Source organism: Macrobrachium rosenbergii, chromosome 11, assembly GCF_040412425.1.
Source record: "Macrobrachium rosenbergii isolate ZJJX-2024 chromosome 11, ASM4041242v1, whole genome shotgun sequence".
NCBI classification, from domain to species: Eukaryota; Metazoa; Arthropoda; class Malacostraca; order Decapoda; family Palaemonidae; genus Macrobrachium; species Macrobrachium rosenbergii.
The window spans coordinates 34847003-34874110 of record NC_089751.1 but is presented as its reverse complement, the minus strand read 5'-3'; the positions used below and the strand labels follow the sequence as shown (position 1 = coordinate 34874110).

Below are 27108 nucleotides of genomic sequence, written 5' to 3'. Positions count from 1 at the left end.
GCTGCCTCTCGTAAGGTCTCCAGATTTGTAGGCCGATTCTACTTTGGCACTAAGGAATGGAACAAATTCTGGGATCTTTGTCACTCAGGGTTCCATAAGGACCAAGTCAAGGCTGCAATGGACAAACAAAGAGCGGATAATGACGACCATTTGGTCCACCAGGATGTTATTAAGTCATCTGGTCGTTCATGTGCTAATGTAACTCGACCTTGATCTCAGGCTGCCGCTTACCCTTTGCCTAAGAGATCCCAAGCCACGATGGATCCTTGTATGGGCCACCAGCCTTCACCTGCTCCTGCGAAGAAGACAACTTGGCTGCATCCCTTTCAGCTCGATCCTACCAGAGCTGGGAGAGGAGGCAGAGACAGGGCTAGAGGAGGAAAATGCGAGAGGGGGGGGTGCCTATGCCCACTCACTGCCTTTGGTGGGGGGGGGGGGTGCCTTGTGAGCCTTTAGGCAACTTGGCAGCACAGCATGGTGTGGAGACCTGGGTAGTAGGATATCTACTCCGCTTCAAGTTTCCTCCTCATCCTCTCCGACTGTCCATTCCATCAAAGAATATACGTTCAGAGCTCACCGAAAGATCTGGCTCTCTGAGAAATTAGGTAATGATTGAAAAAGGGGCTGTGGAGGATCGGTTTCCAAGTTTCTACAGCTGGATCTTTCTAATGGCAAAGGCATCGGGGGCTTGCAGACTGGTCATAAACCTGTCTTCCCTGAACCTTTTCATCAGGAAGACCTTGGTTCAAAGTGGAAACATCCCACACAGTTCTAGCAGCCATCAGGACTGACTTTATGCTGACGATAGACCTGAAAGATGCTTACTTCCAGATCCCAATCCATCAGTCATCTCGAAAGTTCCTTTGCTTCATTCTGGGAGAGAGAGTGCACCAGTTCAAGGTGCTTTGCTTCCGCCTCTCTACTGCCCCACAGGTGTTCACGAGTGTTAACCCTGGTTTCAATTTTGGCTCAGTGACATGGGATGTGCATCTTGAGATACCCCGATGACTGGCTGGTCCTGATGAGTTCTCGGGTAAAGTTGATCCAAGACAGAGACTGTCTGCTCCAATTTTGTCACAGCTTAGGATAGTGATAAATTCTGAGAAGTCAAATCTTTCGCCCAGCCAAAGAATACTGCAATGTACCTGGGTATGCTAATAGACAACAGCAGCGGCAAGGGTCTTTTCTATCAGATCCACACATCCACAATTCAAGACCATTGTACAGTCCTTCCTTTCCAGACAAAACAACCAGCACGTCTATGGCAGATAGTCCTATGTCGCCTGTCATCCCTAGAAAAGATTGTTCTTCACAGACGTCTCCATCTTCAATCCCTTCAATGGAGATTTTCTTTTGTTTTCCTGATTGCAGTGAGTAAAAGGACAACAAATGCAGTACTGTACCTTCTTTCTTAAACTCAGTTTTTCTTTGTCTTTCTGATTGCAGTGAGTAAAAGGACAACAAATGCAATACCTTCTTTCTTAAGATCTTAATCTTCACTTTTTTTATGCTATGTTAGCTCATTTCCAACCTTTTCATCCTTCCTCCAGAGACTTCCTTTATATAAACAACAATTAGAAGAAACTTACTAAGGAATAGTTTCCTTTGGGCTCTGTCGTGTTATTAAATTTTCTTCAGCTAAAAGGTAAAGACACATAGTGTACTCACTCCTCTTCATTGGTTGTCCAGTATAGTTTGGGGCCTGTTGCTATCCTTCAGAAGTACATGGAGGTGCAACTCCATTATGGGTCACAGTCTCAAGCAAACCCTAAAAGTTAGGGCAGTTATAAATATGGTGCACAAAAGTAAGGCAACAAATGATTAGACTTTTAATACAAAAAGCATTTACTGCATTGTATAAAATGTATTATTTCTAATTGTGAAGTTACTGTCTGTAACATTTTCCTATTTAAATTTTTTTTTTTTTTCAGAATCTGAAATGCTTAACAAATGGGGAAAAATGTCATTACCTCGACCTACTCGTGTCCACCATGTCCTAGAAGACTTCCTTACTGTTTGGACTGCCCAACAGAGTCACATTTTGCCCTTGAGACGTTTCCTGGAATATGTTACTCGCAGAGATCTACGCCATCATTATGCCAACTCTTGCTTGGTTCATGCCCTCACGAATGGCCACCCACCTCCTTTGTGTTCATTTGGCGGTGACCTTGGTGCTTCACTGATACAGAAACCTACACAGATTTCAAGTGTCAATTTTCAAGAAATTGAAAAAGCGCACGAAAAAGGCAATTCTACATTTTCTGTTCCTTCATCTTTTAGGCACCATACACCAGCGACACCTATTATTGCTGCTACTTCATGAGAACCTGGAAAATCAAGAAAAAGGATGTTATTGGTAAACTTGTGTCGTTTACTTTAATCCAAAATATGTCAAGTGTCATCATTATATTTAGCAAAAGAAATACTTCAGACAAGTATATATAATATAAATGAGAAGTTTTTTATTCACAATATTTTGACTTCTCATTCCACATGTCTGCAGCATGATAAATTACAAAATGTAATGCCTTTCCATATTACAATAAAGGACATGGTGAATATACATTACCTTTCACTCTTTGCATCAAAGTGTTAGATACCTGTCTCCTATAGTTTTATATTTATAAGACCATACATGTTTCATTTTCAAAATGTTTCATTTAATTTTAAATGCTCCGCTACTGTGCTTTGAAGATTAGAACTCCATTGACTGTTCATACACCAGGCTATCAAGCATAGTAACGATCAGAGCGCAACTTATTAGTGACTAAGAGGCATTTTTACTATAAAAAAAAATGGTGATACAATCAATCTGAAGATTAGTACTTATTCCCTTTTGTTTGCTCACATGAATTAATATATATTTTACAGATATTTTACTTATCCTTGTTTGCTTTACATTACATTTCATTACGAATACTGTATTATATCAACTTTTATTTTCAGAAATATGAAATGTGTTCATTAATAATCTAACATACAATAATATATTTGTATTCGTTATTTACTTGTACGTACACTATACAAGCTAATGTATTTTTTAAATACTAATGAAAATTCTATGACTATTTGGAAAAGCCTCCTGTATCATTGATTCTTTAATAGTATCTGATGTACATGAAACTTCTAGGCAAAATGACTTTACACCTTTGTATACTGTACATTATTTCTAGTTTCATTCAACTAGCATTAACTAAAATATATGCTTCCATTTTTAAAATGTCAAGAGTACAGTGTACAGTTTCAATATTTCTGAAATTGAATGAAGATAAAAATATGGGTGATTCAGTATTTTAGTTCTGCATTACAATTTATAGTCAAATATTTTATATATGAATATATTCTCATGAGCAAACTTGAAATAAGCTGAGTTTATTAACATATCTAGGATATTCAAGCACTGTAAGTGTACTCTGAATATCTGCAAAACATATAATATTTCTTTTTTTGTATTTTTAATATCCTATACTGCATAAATACCAAAAATTGAAAATTATACAAATTTAATGGGGGAACAAAATGACAGATTTTGGATATATTGTGAAAGACAAAACTGGGTGTCAATTAAAATTTTAGTATAATTATAGTTTCTGTATAATTCCTTGGCAGGCAGTTCTAATTTTTTATATCTTTTGAAAACAATGTTCTTCTGTTGATGTTTAAAGAATGAGGCAGATTCCTTCCTACCTGTTAATTAACTTGACAAAAAACTGACAGGTTTTTCAGATTTGAAACGCATAATTTTTGGTCTTAACAAATGTTCATACGACCTACACTGAGAAAGATAACAACTAAGAACCACAAATAGACATTTTTTTCAACTCCTTGACTGTTATCAACTATTCTGACAAGTAGTAAATTGAGTCTGGGGTCCAGCCTATTAGCAAATACCCATGGGCAACAAGCAGGCTAGTAAATAAGTCTTTCCGAAGCTATTGCGAATGAACTGAAGTGGATGAATCTTACATTCTCCAGTAATGCACTGCTATAAAGGCACTAGTTAATGCTGCTTTACTTGGACTGCAGAGTCATGTTTCAAAATATTCAAAGGGATTGCCCAAAGGATTTATTTTTAAAAGAAAATTGAAAATGCAGCTACAGTACTTCCTTATGCAGGGAGGGATGCTAACATATCAGATGAAAAGCACATAAATGTTACGATGACAGGAGGCTAACTAGTGCTTCTGTCAAGATGCAATTTATTCATATTTTTTTTTTTTTTTAGATACATATCACTGCCAGTCTGTTGTCATACTTATATTAACCAATTTGATGTTTCAGAAGGCTGTCCTTAAGCTTAGAAATTTTTCCCATAAAAAATAATGGTACAGTAGAACCCCGGTCCTCAACCGTATCAGCACTCAACATAATTGGATTTCAAGGTGAAATTTTGAGTAAATTTTGCAACGGAGCTCAAACAACAAACTAGAATCCAACCCGATGAATCATATGATGTTTGTAAACAAAGTGTTTCCGTCAGCCACAACTGGTTGGCGTTGTTCCCACGCATCGTTTAAAGCCCACTTTATTGAAAGACATTTGAAAGTGGTTTTGTACACACTATTCCAGTAGACTCTGTATGAAATTTACCATAAATTAATACTAAATGTAAACAATGTTTATGTATTACGCGACAGGCCACCAGGGTGGAGATTTGGTTTGTTTACATCCACTCGTCACAAGCTGCCAGCGTAACTTAGGCAATTTTTCTTAATATTTTATTGATTTACTGTAATAATTAGGCTTGTTTTAAAATGTTTTATTATTAGCAATAGTTTTTGTGCCTACCACTACAGTATGTACTGGTACCAAGCCTAGCCTATGGCGCTTGGTCAACCATTAGCAATACAGCCACATTGGACATAGGCCAGTTTTTCATACCGTATATATTTAAAAATGAAAAAAGTGCGTCTAAAATGGTAAGTTATCTAACTCTGAACTTATTTCATTGTAATTTATGTGTCATGTTTTGTATAAAAAGGCAAGGTTAGGGTAATGACTGGTGATCAGGAAAGGATTAATCCATTTTCAGTTATTTAAATCTCATGGGAAAAATTGATTCGGATCTCTACAGAATCGCATCTCAACACTTCTTCTGGAACAGATTAGCGTCAAGGACCAGGGTTCTATTGTAATTACATTAATGTTCCCAGCTACCAAAATTATAATAAATTAAATCAATTTTCCTCTAATTTAAAAACCCTAGCATGCAGAAATTTCACAAGTAAAAAAACAAAGCAAATACTGTAAATGAAATGAATGCAAATTTGCTATCACCTTACCTGTTAATGGATTATGCTGAAGGTGAAGAGGAGGAGAGATACTGTTTGGAAGGGGAGTTCCCTTCCTTAAAACTGGCAGACAACTGAGCTGCGGTGATGTCACTTTTCTGTCTCTTTTTGACTGCTTTCTTCTTGAGCTTGCTCACTTTCTCTCTCACTAAAAAGTTGTCCAGTGATGTTTGTTTTTGGCTTCATTTAAAATATCCCTAAAGTGAGAGATAATATTGCAATTCAGTAGGCATTTAATACTGGTACAGCCTTGTCTGGGTGATTTTTTCAGGGAAACATGACAAATTTTTTAAGTAATTTTTACTTTTCTTAATACACAAACTTGAGATCTTTACATATGGGATTAACTTTCAGTGAGCTGGAAATTCGGCTATTAATTTTTGCAAGGTTGGTTATGGTAACAGTGACCAATGGTAGAGGTGGAAGCACTGCCCACCCAGTCGGTATACATTCAGTTCGCAGTTTACTTTTGGCCCAGGTAAGAGAATGAGGGGTGGTAAGAGGTGGGCCCTTAATGTAAAGACCTCAGGTTTGTATGTTAGGAAAAATACAAATTACTCTAAAAATTTGTCATTTATTCCTACACGAATACAAACCCTCGGTCTTTACATATGGGAGGGAGGATTCCAAGTAAATCTCTGAGTTGACTGGTTGTCCAGCTCACCTGGGTACTCTCTTCCTGGTCATGAAAGAGCAAAGGAAGGAGACCATACCTCTGATCTACTGAACAAGACAAATGTTCAATTGTCAGACTTCTGGGCATTTCGAATTAAAGGTTTGGATGAACCTACAGTGTCGGAGACTATAAAGTCAAGAATAACCAACTGGTTTGCTCATAGTTAGTCACTCTCTCCCCTTGCTAGAGAGAAGGAAGGATTTGCATCTACTAATCCAAATAGTTAATTACAGATAGGATACTCAGTCATCTAGATCACCTGCAAGCACACCAATCCAGCACGTGATGGCTCATTCACTGATCCTCTGCCCACTGGAAGAGAAGGAAGACAAGAGAAAGGGAGGAGACCAATCCCACAAACTTCTAGCAGCCACACACCCTAGGCGAGATGCAACTTGTCTCTCAAGAGCTGGGTGAACTAAATGGCTCGTTGAGCATCCACCATAGGATCCAAGGAAAAGGAGTCCAAGGACCTATGGGCAATGTCCTAAGGTAAAAGGAGATGAATGTGATCTGCACAATTGCATTCCCTCTTAGTACTCGAGCAACAGGTTCTTCCTGAATGTGATGGACAGACTGATGCCCCTGGCCTCGAAAGATCTGGCCCGAAACTCACTGATGTCCACCAAGAAGTTGCGGGGTATGCTCATTTGATCATCTCACCAGTCAGAGAAATGACATTTTGGACACCGTTTCTTGGCCGACTTGAAGGTAACGAACGAGTCATAAACATTGGGTTGAAAGTCTAGTCTTTACGGAGGCAACATAGGACATTATAAGAATGAACAGAACAGCACCAACTTCATTACGTCGCAAAAGAAGGACTATGATCAAGCTTTTTCAGAGGGTGAACAAATCCAGAAGTCAAAGTGCAAAGATCATCTGTCCTTATTTCCTGACTTCAGCAAATAACTGTTGTAATGACATCCATCTTGCTTGGAATGTATGGTTGGCCACTGCATTGAATGTTCTTTTGTTTGCTCATGCACTTGCACTGCAACAAAGCAGATGAAAGGACACTAGGACTTTTTGTTGACCACGGCACTACCATGGTGTCATTGCTATCACACCAGGGAGTGTTTATCTTGGATCTTGAGACTCTTGAAAGTCTAAAAAGAACTGTGCTCAAGTCCCAAGAAAGGAAGTGTATTAGACTGCCACCCCTGGTCAAAGTTCCTAAGAATGAAAAGTCTCCGGAGAAGGATAGTGTAACCATGGCACTACCTTAGTGTTGTTGCTATCAAAGGAGTGCCTATTTGGACACTGAGACTCCTGAAACTGCCTTAAGATCCACATAATACTCTCCTCGGGTTGTGGATCAATTGGTAATTACAGCAGCTACTGCTTACATCTCCCACTCCTCACAAAAGGAGTGTAACTACATCAAGTCAAAAGATACGGAGCTCCTAGAGACCACTTCTTGACCAAGTAAGAACCAAACACAAGTTGTCGGAACTTAGTTTGGAGGTATTGTTGATCTTCCAGGAATCGGGCAAAACGATGTGAAGTTGCAAGCACAAGACTTGAATCATGGACGAGAAACAAAACTTGTCTGTCATACATCCATCACCGTGGAGTGTGTCTAGTTGACCACTGCACTGAGTGTGCTACTGCAAACCCATGCACCCAACCCACAAATGTAATGTGTCTGGCTGACTGCTGTGCTGAGTGTATTACTGCAAACCTGTGCACCTGCACCGTCAATTGAGGAGATGATAAGACACTAGCCGCTGCCCCTCATGTACACATTTTTTTTTTATTTTACTAATGAACTACTGACATCCTCCTTTCCCCCTCCCCCTCCTGAAGAACATAACTCATCTATTGCTGCTCCCTCAAGAAGTGATGCAGTTTTTCTGTGATAAACTCTTATTAGTACCCCTCCACATCAACACTCACCCAAAAACCTTTGGACATGCCCACATACCCAAGATCCTCCACAACAGGCTCATCCTTAAAGCCCTCAATGTCCCTTTCTGTTACAGCATCCCTGGCTACAATTTTCTCCCAGCACAGTTCATGGTCCTGTAAAAGACATCCCCCAGGCACTGTCTATGAGGCTTCTGTAATGAAGAATGATGAAGTGGTTCCTCCAGAATTCTCTTAAGAGTCAGCTCTGTATCAGAAGTCACTTCAAAGCTACTGCTTTGGTGTAGTTTCTCGAAGTTACAGATGATTTGCCGGTCCATGAGCTGGATGGGAGGAATTGTGTTAAAAGGACAAAAACCTCACTCTTATAAAGTTAAACTCCCACAGCAACTCAGCCTCCAAGCCTGGAGGATGAGCAGGAGTATTGTCCATCACAAGAAGGGCCTACAGAGTCAATTGTCTCTCCTTAGAATTATTTCTAGATGGTAGGGCCAGCCACCTCATTCATCCACACAAAAAATTTCCTGGTTAGCCAAACCTTACTGTTAGCCCACCACATCACATGTAATTTATACTTCATTACACTATTTTTCTTAAAGCCCTTGTGTTTTCTGCATAGTAGTGAAGCAAAGGCTGCAGTTTAAAATCCCCACTTGCACTCCACCAAAGGTAGCCTTCACCAGCTTGTGCCTGGCATTGACTTTTCTCAGCAGCATCTCTGTCAAAACTGGGAGCCTCCCCATGCCTCATCAAACTGTGTACTCCACTCCTCTTGAATTTCTCAAACTCCTCATGACTGAGTTTGAACTTGGCCTACTTGTGTCAGCATTCAATCCATGGATGGTTTTCAGATCAGGATGTAATTGTCATGCCTTTTCATATAAGATGGCCTCAGAAACACTACAATTAACAACCTATCCAACTTTCTGAGACCTTTGTTTCATTACAGTTCTTTCAATGGCTCTTTATGACTCATCACAATTTTTTTGTTTGGCCACCCCATATTCCTTCGCCAGATCAACCACTCTGACACCACTTTCATATTTCTCTTTTTCTTTTGGATCTCTATAGATTATTGTCCTCTCTCTTTGCCTTGCTGGCATCTCTAGCCATAATGACCTGCATACAGTTCGATTGCTTTACAACATGAATAAGACATGCATTAAGCAAGATCCAAATGTAGACTGAACTCTTCCCTTTAGACCAGATCAGGCACAGTGCCCAAGGTTAAGATTAGGTAATGGTATGGTTAGGTTAGGATATATCCCTGTAGAAATGTATTTGACGTGCTTTTAAATTCACCAGAACCTAAGGAAACACTATGCACAACTCTTCTGTAGTTTTACCTTTGGCTCTCCTGGAGGGTATATGATATCCCAATATTTGGGCATACCTATCTCAATTTGAAGCTTTGCTTTCAAATTGCAGGAACTGCAAACAGTGGAAGTGGAGGGAGAAATGAACCCAACACAGAAAAGTTGTCTTGCATCTGTACAAAAAAGATTATACAAAATTTTAAAAATCTTCTACTTAAATTAAGTACAAAACTGAAGTACAGGTATATAATTATTCTATCACTAATTTAAAGCCAGTCTTCATATTCAGACTTACCTGCCCTCTAGACTATATGATAAACAAATGTGCATGATCCCCAAGTTCACCAATAGTGGGATTGGTGAAAGTATCTGGAGAGAAAGGCTTGTTGACTGTAAAAGCACTTGACAGCTGTGAATAAAAAATCTCTAACCCTAAAAAGAGTGGAGTGCTTTGAAAGGCATAATTTAAAGGTCACAATGCTAAGGTGGAATACAGTGTCACACATTGGCAGAAAAGGTGAAAATCCTCAGAAAAACCTAAGTTCATTAGAATTCTACATGCCATTGTTATCGACTTGTTTTGTCCATGGATCACAACAAACAGAATGAAGCAAAGGATTAAGATTTTAATGGGTAAGCACAATGTTACTCAGGTGTTGTTGCATTTTTTTTATCTTAAGTTAGTTTTATTTTGCTTCTTGTCATGCAATTAGCCCTCATATGTTGAAAAATGCAAGCTAACATTATCAGTGTGAAGTCATTTAACGATTCTAAATAAAACTAGCAAATCAAATAACAAAGCCTATCATATACAAATTACAATTTCATTAATGAAGTGCTGAAAATTGACTGTCTTAGGCTCCCTTGAATTCAAGATGCCAATTTTCCCATACTAATAACCTGGTCTTTGGAACCTAACAGTATTTGAGAAGCTACTTTAGATTACTATATTAAATTTTTATTATCCTTTATGCAGTGGGCTGTTTCCCATAATATTTTATTCACTATACATTACTACAAAGATCTTAGCTACAAGACAAATTTAATAGCAATCCCTGTTATTTAAGTATGGGGCAACCAACCACAGTTCTAGTGAACCTTTATGACATTTTCTTTATCTCTTTATGAAATTATCTCTTCAGGAAATTTTCCTTTGATATATAGAACCCTCTACCTGTATTATATTCACAAGTTATAATGTACAATTGTATTCATAGGCCTATTAGCATAAACCTCTATAAAGGACTTTATGATGTTATTTAACTGTTTCTGGTAAATTCTTGAGGTAGCCAGACGTGTACAGTAAACCCCCCGTATTCGCGTTCTCACGATTCACGGACTCGCATTCGCGGGTTTCTCTATGGAACATATCTACCCATTATTTGCGGAAAATTCGCCTATTTGCGGTATTTTTCACTGAAAAATATTCTTTAATTACTGTATTTTCATATAATTTTCATGAATAAATGCACTTTTTGTGATAAAACTATTAAAATACTCAGGTATAAGCATTTTTACAGGGTTTTTCTTGTGTTAGACTATCAAAATGGGCAGTTCTAAGTGTTTTTAGAGGGGTTTTGAGTATTCGCGGATTTTAGCTATTCACGGGGGGGGGACACATCCCCCACGAATATGGGGGGTTCACTGTACTATACTGCAAGACAAGCCTCTCTCACTATGTATCTTAAGGGCCTTCATAGACTGGTGGTACACCAACATGTTGGACTGAAGAAGACTAGTAGAGTGAACCCCCCGTATTCATGGGGGATGCATACCACACACACACACACCCCCCGCGAATAGCTAAAATCCGCGAATACTTAAAACCTCTCTAAAAACACTTAGAACTGGCCATTTTGATACTTTAAACACAAGAAAAACCTGGTAAAAATGCTTATACCTGAGTATTTTAATAGTTTTAAAACAAAACGTGCATTTATTCATGAAAATTATATGAAAATACAGTAATTAGTGAATCTTTATCAGTGAAAAATACTGCGAATGGGCGAATTTTCCGCGAATCATGAGGACACGAATACGGGGGGTTTACTGTATGCCACAAGGGAAAGCTCCACCAACAGTAGTAGTTGATCAGGATACCATTTGGCATGAGGCCAATAAGCAGCCATCAGGGTCATTCTGAGACCTGAGATGATCAACACAGTTTGTTGATTACCTCAAGAATCAGAGTGGAAGGGCATACATATTCAGAATGTTCCAGGGGTGCTGAGAGCAGTCTTCTAGGCCAGCCTAGGGGTCTGGAATGGGAGAACAGAACACCATAAGCTTTATTTTTAGCCATTTGGCAAACAAGTTGATCACTAATGTTCCACAAAACTTAAAAAGATTTTCTGTCATGCAAGGGTGTAGGAATCACTCAGTCCCTACCACATGACCCTGACAACTGACTAGTCTGCCATTACGTTTGCCTGCCCGGAATGTACCTGGCTGACAGCTCAAATGACATGACTAAGCCTCTCTGGTGTATGCCCATCCCTCCTTTTATGTGTCCAAAACAAAAGCATCCTTGGAGGTGGAGAGTTCAGTAGAACACCAACTAGGAAGTTTCTTGTCGAGCCACAGGGTAGGTCTTCTCTAACTCCCTGGCTGTGGGGACACAGGGTGAGAAAGATAATCACTAAATGCCACCCATGCTACTTCAGATGCTACTGAAGTGAACACTGGTAGAGGTGCCAGTGATGCACAAGCTTCTTCAAGTACAACAAACAACAGAGAATGACTTGCCAAAGCCATGCTCATTCATCAGGACTGCAACAGCACTTCAACCTTCCTCAGCTTATCAACACATGAGTCCTACTGAAAGACTTTTGCTGATGCCAGTCTCTCAACATGCACAGGTATTTTGTCTAATTCTTGGGAACACATCTGACTTCTCTCATATTATTGCAATCTCCAGATCAAGATACAAATGTGAGGTGGCTGCCCTGCCCTTATCCTGGAATAACTGTGGAAGTTACTGAACAATCTCCACCTGTAAAGTGCAAGCAACTCCACAGCTGGTAGTACCTTTCCAGATATGGCTGCCAAAGTAATGTGGACCACAGGGGTAATTCTTTCAGCACTTTGACAAGAAGGTTAAGCCAATCAGAATACCAACCAACCTGTGGCCAAAGAAAAGCCTCAAGAGTCATCTTGAAATTGCAAGTGACTAAGATACTGTTGATCACTTGGCAGGTCAGGCTGAATGGGAGAAGTTAGTGCTAGGGATGCTGGAAAGCTTCTAATAAAGCCCAGGAATATGGCACTGGAAACCAGAGTACCAAAGGCTTCCTGTTAATCCACCATGTGCAGGAGTTGGGACCACTTCATTCAAACAATGTATCCCTCCCTGACAGCTTGATGGCATGGCAAACCATCTACTAAAGGAAGTTCAGATCTAATACTGAGATCCCCTCCAAGGGTAATGAGGAAAAATGAAGACTATGGGCAGTTTTCCTAGTGCAAAACACATGGGGGAATGAGCTGCCACTTCCTCAAGTAAGAGAGTTCCTGTTTGGAAAATGATCCAAGTAAAGGTCTATGCACAATTGGGAGTAAGAACAGGTGGGCTACTATGAAACAAGCCAAAACTGAGAATCCAGAAATTGGTTAATACCCGTTAGTAACAGAGTATGCAACCACAAAGCATGCAACTAGGCAACAATTGAATTGGTACCATTCAGGAAGAGCATGGCATGGAATGCACCAGAAGCACATTATGCCTAAGTTGATTATCCTGAATGCCTCTAGTAATTCTAAGTTCTTCTTATTACCCCCTTTGGTTCTGAATGATTTGTTAACTTGAGCAGCAATATTTGTTGTGGGACCTTTCGTTAATTTATCATAGGTCTCTGCATCGTTTAAAAGTTCTTGAACCTTACTGATGTATGTCTCCTTATCTAAGAGAACTATTTTCCCATTTTTGTCAGATTTTGTGATTATGATATCCTCCCTTTTCCTTACTCTAACTAACACATTTTGGAATCTCTTTGGGAGTGAATTTTGTTGTTATTTTGCTCCAAGACATTAAGCAAAATGCCTTTGAGACATGCATCTTTTTTTTTTTGTCATAATTGTTTTTTGCAAAATGTTTATCAAATGCAACTAAGAAATTAGATTACTCAGGGGATCTGGTTTTAGAGCGAATGAAACCCCAGGATTTAAAACCATCTGTTCTTCTGCGGTAAGGGGATGGTTAGAGAGGTTCAGCACATTGTTGGGTAGGCCAAGATTATTCCATACACTGTTCCTAGTTAGTCTTTTCAATTTGTTGCACAAATTTCTGGAGTGGGTTTCACTGTTTTCAACAGCATCTGATAGCATAAAATAGGAATGATATCTGTACATACCATCATTCCTGCACAGGAGGCGAAGCGATGTGGCTAGCTCACTTATTGTTCTTCTCATCACATAGATGTCTTGGTGTGTGGCATGTACTCTGTCTTGGAGGAATGTGCAGATGGAGTCCAGAAATGGGTCTGAAGTCAATGTCCACCACGTGAAGCCATACATATACTACAGAGGTCCAAGTCACAACAGGTAAACAGATTTTAATGAGAAAATAAAGCTTCCATACGACGAAAACATCCAAAAAGCCACAAAACACCTCAGGTCTAATAATCTTTTTATTTTCCATTATCCCAAATCCATTGAGAGCTCGCTCATTAATGTATACTTAAATAAAAAAGGGGAAGAAGCAGTTTACAAGATTCCGTGTAGCAACTGTAATGAGATTTATGTGGGGAGACGGGTAGGTCCATCACACAAAGAATAACAGAGCACAAAAGATCAGTACAATATGCTTCAGAGAGTTTGGGGATTTTCCTACATATTAGGGATAAAGCCCATACCATAAACTGGAGTGAGGCAGAGCTGGTTTTCAAAAGTACAGTAGTTGTCCATACAAAAGGAAGATGCTGGAATGTGCTATCATCAATCAAACCAACAATATGAACCTGTCAGGAGGACATTGGAAATCGGATGACATTGATGGGTTAATCCTCAGGCCTCTTCTTAAGGTGTTTCAGAAAATACAATCACCAGACGCATTGCCCGACAGGAGCTAACAAAGCCAAAAATCACAAGGGAATACTTTAATTTCCATCCTTCCTGTGTCAATGGCCACCTGCATGCCAACAAGACTTACTGCCACGCCTAAGTTTGTATATATGCCCTTGTATCTATCATCTGTCCATATTTTACCAGTGAAAAGGGCACAAAAGGAAGTACTCAAAATATATGGTTGACACATTCATACAGTGTTTTATGGGCCTTTTTATCTTAATATTGTACCGTTGTATTATAGTAAAAGACATTTGTATATGTATACGTATATGTGTGTGGTATACAGGCAGTCCCCAGTTTATGACGGTGGTTCCGCTCCTACGCCGCATCGTAAGCCGGAAATCGTCATAAACCAGAACAACAGCACATGACGCCAGAAAAATCATAAAAATTTGAAATAAAAGTTATGAAAGCCTTACTTTTAATCCTTTGGGTATACTGCATGTTGTTTCTTGATATTTTACCTACATTCTGATGTGGTGTGCATCCAAAAACTGGTGGTTCTGGAATGTAAAAATTTACAATTTAGTACAGAAGTATACAGTAGTGTACCGTACAGTAGTAACTGTAAAGTCCTTTTATGCAATAAAGTACTGTACTGTATAGAGTACTGTACATATACAAGAGTAAAATGCATTTTGTTATACAGTAATACAAATGTACAGTACAGTACTGTAATTTATACCAAAGAATGTATAAAAGATAAAAAAAAGTGAATTCCTTACTTTTGTTTTTAAAATCCCATGCTGCTCAACCCTGGAAAAATGTTGGTGTGGCCACATGATTCATGGGATCCTGGAATGTAAAAATTTACTATCAGTGTACATATACAGTACTGTACATAGTCCTGTATGCAATAAAGTAAAATACAGTATTTTAGAGTAAAACAATAAAATGTATAAAAATGAAAAAGTTAAGAATTCCTTACCTAATTTGTGATTTTCAAAGCTGTTACAGCCACAGGCTAGGTTGTGGGAGATGGAGATGTGCATGTGTAGGGAGCCTGCAATGATAAGGATTACATTACTACAGAGTATGTGTACAGTACACTGTTCTTTATCAGTTCTGGTATTTCACAAACCTCTGTTCATTACTACAAAAATTTATAAAAATTAAAAAAATGAATTCCTTACCTAATTTCAGTGATTTTTAAAAGATGCAGGCTAGGGTGAGGGAGCTCCAGTAAAGGTGCTGGGCAGTCTGGAAAGATATTACAATAAAGCTGTATAGTAAATTACTTTATATTTTATCAAATATACTGTACATATGACAATCAAAGGTGCTTACCAGTCTGGAATGATAATGTACATGATAAAGATTAAAATAAAATACTACTGGACAGTATAAATATTATAGCATTTTATAAAATGTATAACAATTTGTAAAATAAAAAGTGTTCTTACCAAATTCTACTGGTTGGCTTGCTTACTGGGATGGGCATAGGGTACAGTAGATGAGAACAAGTGGGCTATGGTGTGGAATCTGCAGGTGCTTGGGAGTCTGGAACGAAAAAGATAAAAATGATACAGTACAGTAAGTTATAAATACAGTATGTACACAGTAGTATCTATTTTAAGTATAATACCACAATTTAAAACAATGTACAGTCATACAAATTTTTAAAAAGTTAAGAATTCCTTACCTGGTGGACAAGAAAAGGGTGCAGGTGCTACCACTGGTGCAGGTGAATTTGGGTTGAGCAGGGTACAACTGTCATTTTTGGAATGATAAAAATGAAGTTTTCATAATAGAACTAATATTGTAATACTTACCTGAACACCTGAATTAGCCCTGGTTACCCACCAGCCCGAACTACATCCCCTAAACTTTTACCCATTAATTGGGTAATTAACTGTCAGCATTACCAACGCTTACGGGAAAATCTTGTCAAAATGAGTTACCTGAAACACCATTGGCAATGCTGCTGCAAGTCCCAGCCAAGCGAGGCCAGGTTCCCCAATTGCATAATTCACTAATCAAATCGAAGTGGGGAGGAGGGTGGGAATCATTCAGGTGTTCAAGTAAGTATTACAATATTAGTTTTACTGTATTATGAAAACTTCATATTGCAATACACTCCCTGAACACCTGAATTAGCCTGATAACAAAATTTTATGGAGGTGGGATCAATCTAATTTCAGCCCGACCTGCCACACAGGAAGGCAGGTAACTCATTATTCACCTACTCTGCTTATATGCATGTATCCTCACCTGGTTAACCACTCGGCAGGAGAGGATGCCTGTAGAGAGAGTACCCTCGATGTCAGTCTCAAGTTTCGGTACTGTCTGAGCCGAGCTACCTCTCATGTGGTATTCAAACCTCCTCATGGATAGAGAGTAGCAAAAAACCAACCTACCATGTGGCTGATCACAGCGTCCCATGAGTAGCGGAGAACGACGAACCTCCCATGTGGCTATTATAGCCTCGCATGTATGGGGGAGAAGTTGAATGTGCAGTCTCTTCGGGTTCTTCGCCGTATGTTGCAGCCAACATCTGTGCAGAAGGGGGTTTTGGAGAAAAGATCCTACCAACCTGGTTCAGCCTAGTTTCATCATGCTAATGTCCTGCCTAATGCTCCCCTTATGGATCCTGATCAATGGAGAATTCTAAATTCCTAGACTAGCTTAAATACTTAACTCCCCCCCCCTTATACATTTACAAGATCATGTCAGCTGCCATGAAAGGACTCAGTGAGTAACCCTTCTCCGACAAAAATTGGATGTCCCTGAGGTAAAAGGTAATGAAGACCGACACTGACTTCCAAGTGGCCGCTTCTAAAATCGTCGACACTGAATAATTTCTAAGGAAGGCCAAAGATGTCACCATTACTCTAATACTATGTGCCCTTGGACAGGCAAATGAAGTCGAAGGTTCCGAAATTGACAAAGAGCCTTCCAACACTTGCTGGATAACCTCCTGGAGAATGAAACTGATTGTGTTCTTGGAGATCGAACGCGAAGGGCATTTAGGAGAAACGAATAACGTTCTCGGGCAAGGCAAAAGTTTCTCGGTCCAAGACAGATAGACTTTTAAAGCCCTAACTGGACATAATAGCATCTCAGAAATGTCTCCTCCTACAAAGTCTTCTAAGGATGCAACCTTGAACGCCCTTGGCAAAGGATTCGTTTCAGATTCGGACTTTGACATGAATTCCGGTAGATAAGAAAGAAAAATATCTTTCCTTGAGAAGGAGACTGTCCTGCATACTGTCCAAATTTCTACGATTCTCTTGGCCGTAGCCAGCGCAATTAAAAATAGAACTTTCTTAGTTAATTGCCTTAGGGGCAGAGACTCTAAAGGTTCAAAGGCTGCCGATCTTACGAAATTCAACACCGCTGCTAAATCCCATGAGGGGGCCTGAAGTGGAAGAATTAGGCAGTCTATTTTAAAAGATCTTAACAGATCACAAAGAATCTTGCTGGTTGAGAATTCCGGAAGGTGAAAGCGGAACGTACTGCTCAACATTGACCTGTACCCAGCAACTGTAGAGTAAGAAAGTCTCTTGTCTCTCCTTAAAAATAGCAGGAAGTCTGCTACTTTCGCACCTGATGGAGTGAAATACAATGCCCTTGTTTTCGGCACCATCCACGATACATTGCCCACCTGGCTGAACTCCTTAAGCAGAAAGACAGTTGTCTAGCCACTGCTTTTGAGAGTCCCGAATGATGGGCTGCTTGCTGGACAGTCTCCACGCAGCTGGCTTCAGCACGCGGAGGTTCCAGTGGAAGTAGTGGAAGTGCTGCTGATTGAGTAAATCTCTCCTCTCTGGGAAGAATACCGGAACTTGTGTCAACAGGTCCAGGAGGTCTGGAAACCAAGGTCTCTGGGGCCAGAATGGGCAAACCAATGTCATTTGAGTGTTCTTGCAGCTCCTGAGTTTTGCTAGGACTTCCTGTATCATCCTGAAGGGAGGAAATGCATAAACTTGTAAGTTGTCCCTTGAGTGCAACACTGCGTCTGTCCCGCAGGACATGGGTCCGCTACTGGGGAGAAGTAGACTGGAAGGCGATGGTTCATCCTGGTGGCGAAATAGGTCTACTGTCGCTGGTCATCTCTTGAGCAGCAGTTGCACCTCGTCTTGCACTAGTGTCCATTCCCCTCTGAGAACTTCCTGTGGCCGACTCAAGAGTGTCCGCCAAGACATTGGGCTTTCCCAACACGAATTGGGGAAAGAGCGAAACTGTGTTCTTCGCACCAATGGAGAAATCTCTGTGCTACAACGTTCAACACCTATGATCTTGTTCCTCCCTCCTTTTTGAGATACAATACTGCTGTAACGCTGTCACAGAACGCTACGGTCTTGTTGCTTACCTGTTCTGCAAAGCAACTTCGAGCCTCTTCAACTGCTCTTAATTCCCTGTAATTTATGGACTCCTCCCGATCCAGATCCCTCCAAAGGGCCTGGGCCTGAGATTCCTCCAGGGTTGCACCCCAACCCTGATCTGAGGCATCTGTGTACAGATGTACGTCTGGAAGGGGGAAGTCCAATCTTATGCCAGTGGTCAGATGATGTTCTTCTGACCACCACCGAAGATCCTTCAGGCAAAAATCGTCCCAGATTATTGATGCGTTCTCTTCTCGAAGTCCCAGCGATTCCTGAGACACACCTGCAGAGAAAGCATCCGGAGATGAGACCCTGGAACAAGAAGGGATAGGGAGGCCATCTGGACCAGCAGGCTTTTCCATAAGCTCACAGGCTGAACTTTGTTTGACATGAAAGTTTCCAGCTGGCTTAAAATTGCCAGAACCCACTCCTCTGTCGGGAAAGCCCTCAAAAGACGCATCTGAATTGTCATTCCCAGGTACATCTTTACTTGAGTTGGAAACAGAGAACTCTTGTTGAAATTGATTCTTATGCCTAAATTCTGGCATAGGTTCAAAAGAAAATCCCTTGTCTGCAGAGCCTCGCCTTCTGACGAAGCTTGAACCAGCCGAGGTATCTTCTCATTCAGAAGCCCCGACGATGCATGATGTCCGAAACAGGAGACATTACCCTTGTGAATACCTGAGGTGCTGTGGTCAGACCGAAGCAGAGGACTTTGAACTGAAATGTTCCAGTTGGACCAGAGGAACGAAGGAACTTCCGATTCGGAGCCCGGAGATAAGTGTCCTTGAGGTCAACTGAAATCGTCCAATCTTCCCTCCAGACCAATCGCAGCACCAACTGGGAAGTTTCCATATGAAACTTTGTCAAGGTTGCAAACTTGTTGTGACCTGAGAGATCTATGATAGGTCTCCAAGATCCTCCCACTTTGGGGGCCACGAAGATCCGGCTGTAAAACCCCGGAGAAGGGGGAGCGGGCTCTAAGGCTCCTTTCTGTAAAAGGGCTCGGATCTCTGCCACCAAAGCTAACCCCCGATGGAAGAAGGGGAGTAACTGTGAAGATGCACTGGTGAGTTGGATAGCGGAGGACGAGAGTGAAAAGGGACTCTGTAACCCTTCCTTAAGACCTCCACTACCCTACTCTCTGTGCCCCACTCCTTCCAGATGTCCCAGAAAGGGGCAAGGCAACCTCCTACAGGTGCAAGAGAAGGGAATGTCTCCTATTTCAGAAAATCCTTCTTACGATTGGAAGGTTTCAGATCCAAGGCAGAACTGGAAAGCTTGGATGAAAAGTGTACTTTCTTAGGAGAACTTCCCGGAGACTTGGAGCGAGAGCACTTCGAAGGATCATGGCCTGCTGCGACTCCACTGCCGAGGTAGACGACACAAAATTGACCATCACCGAAACGTCTTCCTCTCTAAACAAACTGCTGCTGAGCGCCAATGGAGCCCTCAGCAGTGCCCTCTTGTGAATGTCAGGAAAATGAGGAGGCCAATGGTTTACACAGAAGTCCCTCCTCTTCTTCCCGGAGAATGTAGTACATCCTGTGGAAACATTCGCCTGGTGTGCAAGACCCATGGAAACCGATGTGATGAGGTTGTCGAAAAGAGTCAGGTCTGACGGAGTATAACCATCCTGTTTGAGGAACCCAATCAGATCAGATAGCATCCACATAGTGTGTGATAATGCCTCCAACAGGTTGCGGAAGGTGTCTTCCAAGATACTGGCTTCCCTGCCGAAATAAATACTAGACGGTTCCATGATGGAACCCGAGATAGAAGACCCTCTACCGACTCGTTCAGCGGCACCCTAACACCCACAGAAGGGTTACCCGCGACCCTATAAAAGCCCTTCCAAATAGGAAGCAAGGCTGAATCCTGCTTACCTGATCCTATCAAGGATGCCAACCTATTGTCAGCCCCTCTCAATGCCTACTCGACCCTGCCAAACCAAACTAGATTCTTTGGTGACTGTGCTACCACCGGTTTTGTTGCATAAAGTGACTCAAACATAGCTTGGTTATGCTGTATCAGCTCCTCTGGAGCCTTGGACTGTGGATACAGCGAGTGGATAAAGTCCAACATCCGTCTGTACTCAAACTCATTGGCCGAAGGAAAACTAGCCTCTGGTATCTAATCCTCCTCTTCACAGGGACAGTATTTGTCGAATTGATTCGACCGAGTTGAAACCGGAAATGAGACAGGCTGACCCCTAGCAAACGCTGAACCTGATGATCCGGACCATGACACACCTGGATGCGCGAGACGGACCCCTGACAAATCAGTCCCGAACATAATAGGAGTCACCGAAATAGGTTGCGCAAACCCTGCACCCGCCAAAGATGATGACGCAACACCTTGGTCGGTCTCACTTGTGCAGACTACCAGCCACTCCTGAGAGTGGAGAGACTGCAACACCCGCACCACGCAAACCTGGATGTAGAAGAGTCGCGTGAGACTGGGAATCTGGAGCAGATGGTCCCCTACTTAAAGAAGAAGAGAGAAAGGGTTCCTGATGATCCGAAATCAAACCCGAACCTACATAGACCGCCTTAGCCGAAGGGCCAGAGGAACCTGTCAGAAAAGTTGAGAAAGGAGGAATCAAAGGAAGAAAGAAGGAAGATGCCACACTCAGAGTCACCACCAGCGCTCCTGCTGACGATGTTGGGCAGGTAGAGAACATCCCAACTGTCCCTGAACTCGAAAGGGTTTCGAAGGGAAGGTTATGAGGTACTGAACCCAAAGAAACAGAAAACAAAACACCAGACAGCTTAGGTACCAGGGCGACTGCGGAAACTATCAGTACTGCAACATTAACGCTGAGGCAGGCGCGCCGCCAACTGCCGCAGCAACTAGATCAGAAGCCTGAGAAGGTACGGGATTCACCGCAGATGGCACCAAAGACAAACCTGCTAATGGCATAGATGCCGGATGAACTAACAAAGCATCCGAAATGTTCCCCAAAGGTGGCTTGAAAGGGAAGGTTGAGAAAGAGCACGGAAGAAGGTTTGGAAGCAATAGAGGATAGGGAAAATCTGAGGTTACAGAAGAGGCCATAGATTTTGGAGAAAGAAATATACAGACTCCAGTCCCCCTTGATAATCTTGTAATATATCATTTGTGAATTCTGGAAAATTCTTCATAACACAATCATGGATATTCAAAAACCCTATATTAAAACACTATCTGACCAATGACCTATACCCTTTGGAAAGACCCAAAAAATTAGCATTATATTCTGCTACATTTAATGTCCTATCAAATGAATTACCATCACCGACCAACGAAAGTTTTTCTCTAGAGGGAAAAGGAACTCTCGAAGAGGAAGGGAACTCCTCCAACCTTCCCGAACCTGACAAACTTACAACTAAATCTAAATCCTCCTCAACAGATTTAGCAACATTTTGTTGCAAGGAGACTGCAGCCAGAAATAGAGTCACTGCTGGATCTAACAAGGATCCCGGAACCTTAATTGCACCTGCCCCCAAAGAAGACTGCACCTTCAACTTCTCTCCTACACTCTTTGCTACCTCACTATCCCTATTCGTCTGCATCAATCCTATTTAAAATTTACCTCTGAATTTACACTATCTGAAGAAAGGGGGAAAACTGCTGCTAACACTGCCTGCTCCGCACCGGGGGGGCTGGCAGATCCTAACTTCGAGGTTTGAGGCAGGGGAGCTGAAAAAGAATGGTTAGTTTCTATTTCCCTAGCACTCATATTTTGCTCTTTGAATTTAAATAACTTTGTCATGAAACTAGGAAATAAATTTGTTATGCTAGCTGATAATTTATCCTCTAGCTTCCTAAATAACTCCGATTCTAAAGCTTCTTTGTCTAGACTCTGAGTTTCTACAGCTGGTTCCCTACATTTGCTCTTGGAAGCTAGAGATTTTCTATGTTTAACATTATCCTTCATCTGATCTTTAGACCATGACCTACATTCGTCACATCTCAATGTTAAGGTACATTGCACCTTCCTACATGCTATACAAACTGAATGTCTGTCATGTTTGATGGTACTCATCCTACGTTTGCAAGCTATGCACAATCGGTGGGTTGCAGCGTCTCCAGCAGTAGCAGTCTCAGTCGCAGTAGCTGTAGCCAAGGTTGAGGCAGTTGCACTATCCATGGCGAGTCCAAATTGAGCCAAACTCCAAACGGGAGAGAAAAATCCGACGCCAGGCAAAAGAACAATCCAGGAGAAAAAGGCAAAAATACGGTCCAAGTCGTTATCCAATTTCAATAAAGTCAGTATATGAGGGTCAGGCTAATAAACAAAAGTTTGCCTGAAGCAGGAAACATCCATGCAGCAAGGCAAACAGAATGCAATTGGGGAACCCAGCCTCGCTTGGCTGGGACTTGCAGCAGCGTTGTCAACAGTGTTTCAGGTAACTCATTTTGACAAGATTTTCCTGTAAGCATTGGTAATGCTGACAGTTAATTACCCAATTAATGGGTAAAAGTTACGAGGATGTAGTTCGGGCTGGTGGGTAACCAGGGCTGATTCAGGTGTTCAGGGAGTGTATTGCAATGTTAAAAATTACTGTACAGTACTGCAGTACAGGGGTATGTAAGCAATAAGCTATACAATTTTACAAAGTGATTTGAAAGAAAAAAAAAAAAAACGTTATGAAATCCTTACCTGATGGAGCTGGAGAGGAGACAGGTTCAGCTGTTTTGGGCTGGAGGAGGCTATAATATGTGGATCTGGAATGATAATAATATAAAATTATGTAAAGTTATTATAGCACATACTAAAGCAGTACTGTACAGGTGGGTGTAGTGTAGTACACTTTTCTGTAACATTTATAACAATTTATAAAACATTAAAATAAAAGTTAAGAATTCCTTTCCTGAATAAGTTGGAGAGGAGACAAGTTCTGTGAATTCAAAACCCTGGAATTCTTCAGGGGAGTCCAGGCTGTCATCACTACCAGAGATCTGGAATGATAATGAGAAAAATTAGGTTATGCAACAGTAAATATTAAATTTTTACAGTACAGTATGTACAAACAACTGAATGCATGAAAATGATAAAATGAAACAGCTAAGAATTCCTTACCTAATGGAGCTGGAAATGCTGCTGGGGAGGGTACAGGTTCAGGTACAGGTTCAGGTTCAGGTGAATCTGGATTGGGCATCACTTCTGCAATGATACAAATTATAAAAATTACTGGCTTATGCTGTGTATGTACAGTAAATATAAATTGCAGTACACTAACAGTTTTATAAAAATTTATTACAGTTTATATTTTATATTACAGCAGTAAACAAAACAAAGTTGAGAATTCCTCACCTAGCCTAGAAGTGGCAGGTGGTGCTGGAGGCTTCTTGAAGAAAGTGTCTCGCCTAGACTGCACACTTTTCTTCATCTGCTTCTCCTTCATCATCTCTTTATAGAAAGTTACACAATCCATGATCCCTCTTCGAACCTTCTCACCCTTGCAATGTTAGGGTCCTTAGCCTCAAAACATGCCAAAGCTTCCTCCAGATGAGCAAAACCTTCTGACAAGCCCTTGGCAGTTAATGCTCTGAACTTTGGGTCTAGGGCCTCGTCCTCCTTGATCATCTGCTTCTCCAGCTCAATGAGGTCCTCCGATGACAATTCCTCTTCGTGGAATGCCAGCAGCTCTGTGACATCCACAGCTTCCAAGTCCAATTTCAGCCTCTTGCTTAGCCCAACGATTTTCCTTGTCACAGTCTCTACATCCTCTGCCTGCTCAAACCCCTCAAAACTGTTCACAAACTGCAGACACAGTTTCTTCTATGCCCCATTCAAAGTTGTCATCTTTACTTCGTCCCATGCATGTGCAATATTCTTCACAGCAACTGCAATATTGTAGGCCTTCCAAAATTGCTTCAGAGTCAACTCTTTGTTACCTTCAACGACCCTTAAGCAGAGCATATTGTCCTCCTCAGGTAGTATGCCTTGAAGTTAGCAATGACTCCCTGGTCCATCGGCTGTATGAGGGATGTAGTATTTGGTGGAATGCACCACCTTCACTTTAGGGCGCATGTTACTCAAATTTGCAGGGTGACCAGGGGCACTGTCTAAAACAAGCAGGACCTTTAGGCAGACCCTTCGAGGTACAATACCTTTCCGCTGCTGGCACAACGTGGTCATTACACCAGTCCTCGAGGACCATCAAGGTAACCCAAGCCTTCTTGTTGGACTTCCAAATGATGGGGAGTTGACTCTTGAAAATGCTCTTAAAAGCCCTGGGATTTTCTTCCAAATACACAAGTAAGGGCTTAAGCTTTAAATCATCACTAGCATTGGCCGCAAAGAGTAAAGTCAGTCTCTCCTTACCAACTTTATGGCCTGGTGCTCCCTTCTCCTCCTTGGAAAGGTACGTAACGTTTGGCATTCTTTTCCAAAATAACCCCTATCTCATCTACATTAAATACCTGGTCAGCAGTGTAACACCTTCCCTAATTATTTCAGCCAAACCACTAGGAAAACTTTCTGCTGATATGCTATCAGCACTAGGCTAGCAGCTTCACCTTGTAACTTTACGTTGTGCAAATTTGCACGAGCCTTGAAGCAGTTAAACCAACCTCTACTGGCGGAAAATTCTTCACTAGCACTGCCTTCCTCATTCTTCTTCACTACTGCCGCATGCAGATCCCTAGCCTTTTCTTGAATCACAATTAGGCTCACTGAAACACGTTGCTGTTCTGGTCTTCCAGCCAGATGACAATAACTTCTCCATCTCCGCAATGTTCTCACTACATTGTTTCACGTTAATGACCGTGCCTTCAATGGTCCAGCATCTTGCACATGCTTCAAAATACACTGCTTGTCCTTCACTATGGTCACAACCGTCATCCTACTAAGGCCCAAGGCACGACCTATCTCCGTGGTACTCTCTCCCTTCTCCGAACGTTTAATTACGTCATACTTAACTTCCATAGTGATGCTCTTCCTCTTCTTTGATGCACTAGCATCAGATGAAGTACTCTGCCGTTTTAGAGCCATAGTAAAGGTACAGTAACGCAAAACTGAAGCAACGTAAAGCAACAAAGTTGTGTAGACCACCTGGTGCAGCGGAGGCAAACACGTGAGTGACCGATTGTTTGGTATTGTTACGCGCACCTGCGTGCTCGACCCAGGAAGGTTGTTGTCCAGTCAACTACCAGTGCAGTTAAATACAAAGCACAGCCACACTCAGAAAACTACTCCTGCTTAAAACACGGTGTAAAAACGTCGAAAAAACATCATAACCTTGGAATGTGGGTTATATGTTGTAACCGGAAATGGATTTCTGATGAATACTGTTAAACCAGAAACAGATTTTTTTATAAATATACGTATTTGAAAAATGTCGTAAACTTAACTTGGAACAAGTGTCGTAAACCGGACTGGATTTTTTTATGACTATATCTGAAAAACTCGTAAATTCGGAACGTCGTAAGCCAGGGACTGCCTGTATGTACATATGTGTGTGTGTGTGTGTGTATATATATATATATATATATATATATATATATATATATATATATATATATATATATATATATATATATATATATATATATATATATATATATATATATATATATATATATATATATATATATATACTGTATTTACTGTACATACACACTATTTCAGAGGAGAACTAAAAGACAGCAGGAAGGAAGGAGGAGGAAATTGTTTCCTACTCTCACCTGGCTGCCTCTCATTCAGTCACTTGTTGCAACAATTCAGACTCTTATGAACAGCTGAAGCAACCACACAGTCCATGCTGAAACAGGAACATGAGGGAACAGGCTTACAGTAAACCAAAAAGACTCCTCTTAATTGAATTCTTGTTTTGCCCTCACGCTCAAGGAGGAAAACTCCAGCAACCATCAGAATTTATGGAACAGAATCAGTGGTTGTTTCATGGTTATATGTACACATGAACAACCATAACAAAAAAGATAGTGTATGCACATCCAAAATCTCCATCAATTACAAGAACAAGAACAGTCCCCTATTAACCAATCACCCATCCAACATCAACCAGTAGTGACTCGAATCATGAAGGGGGATGAGATGGATGGGTAGAAAAGCCAATGTGAATACTAAGCCTTTTCATCAAGATGGTCTAAATAAGTCCTGAAATCCTCCAAGAACAAGTGGACTGAACAAACATGTTAGCAAATGAAGATAGGAGAACACAGCAAGCATGAGCAGAACAAAAGCACAGGTATCCTCCACAGATGACAAACCAACACGGAGTGAACTCATCTGAACCTCCCTTGGAAGCCTTGCTAAAAGTCAATCATATACCTCATGACTAATAAGTGTTTTGGTCCTAAAACCTGAATAGCTCCTCTGTAGGAATTTGTATGTCTTTAATATTAAGATTGTTGTTCTAGTACCCTAGACATACTGAACAACAAACACAATAATACAGCAGTAGGTATTACAATGTCAAGCTTCACAACCCAGGTGAGGACTGTGGCCACACAGAAAACAGACATGTTGACCAGCTAGTAAATGAAAAAATAATGCTCAATTACAGACAGGTAAATGGCACCTACCTACCTGGCACCAACTATCAGTCTTGTTACAA

General features: G+C 41.0%; 1 protein-coding gene and 1 long non-coding RNA gene across 5 annotated transcripts in view; one reads left to right on the top strand and one right to left on the bottom strand.

Annotated features, from left to right (window-relative positions):
- The window catches only part of LOC136843320 (FAD-dependent oxidoreductase domain-containing protein 2-like), a 217614-nt gene extending 214033 nt beyond the window's left edge, over positions 1 to 3581 (top strand). For all 4 annotated transcript variants that reach the window (XM_067111594.1, XM_067111592.1, XM_067111591.1 and 1 more), the window contains one exon: positions 1932 to 3581. In XM_067111594.1, the coding sequence (XP_066967695.1) occupies positions 1932 to 2323 (392 nt within the window). In that variant the 3' untranslated portion in view covers positions 2324 to 3581. The remainder of the gene's footprint in view (positions 1 to 1931) is intronic.
- Positions 1 to 25796, bottom strand: part of LOC136843321 (uncharacterized) — a 30505-nt gene extending 4709 nt beyond the window's left edge. Inside the window, exons 1-12 of the long non-coding RNA XR_010854525.1 lie at positions 23841 to 25796; positions 23607 to 23690; positions 23187 to 23485; positions 15859 to 15926; positions 15620 to 15716; positions 15350 to 15416; positions 15145 to 15219; positions 14942 to 15011; positions 14636 to 14719; positions 5283 to 5488; positions 1971 to 2327; positions 1669 to 1768 (exon numbers count right to left, since the gene is read on the bottom strand). This is a non-coding gene — a long non-coding RNA (uncharacterized lncRNA). The remainder of the gene's footprint in view (positions 1 to 1668; positions 1769 to 1970; positions 2328 to 5282; positions 5489 to 14635; positions 14720 to 14941; positions 15012 to 15144; positions 15220 to 15349; positions 15417 to 15619; positions 15717 to 15858; positions 15927 to 23186; positions 23486 to 23606; positions 23691 to 23840) is intronic.
- Positions 25797 to 27108: the final 1312 nt, after the last annotated feature.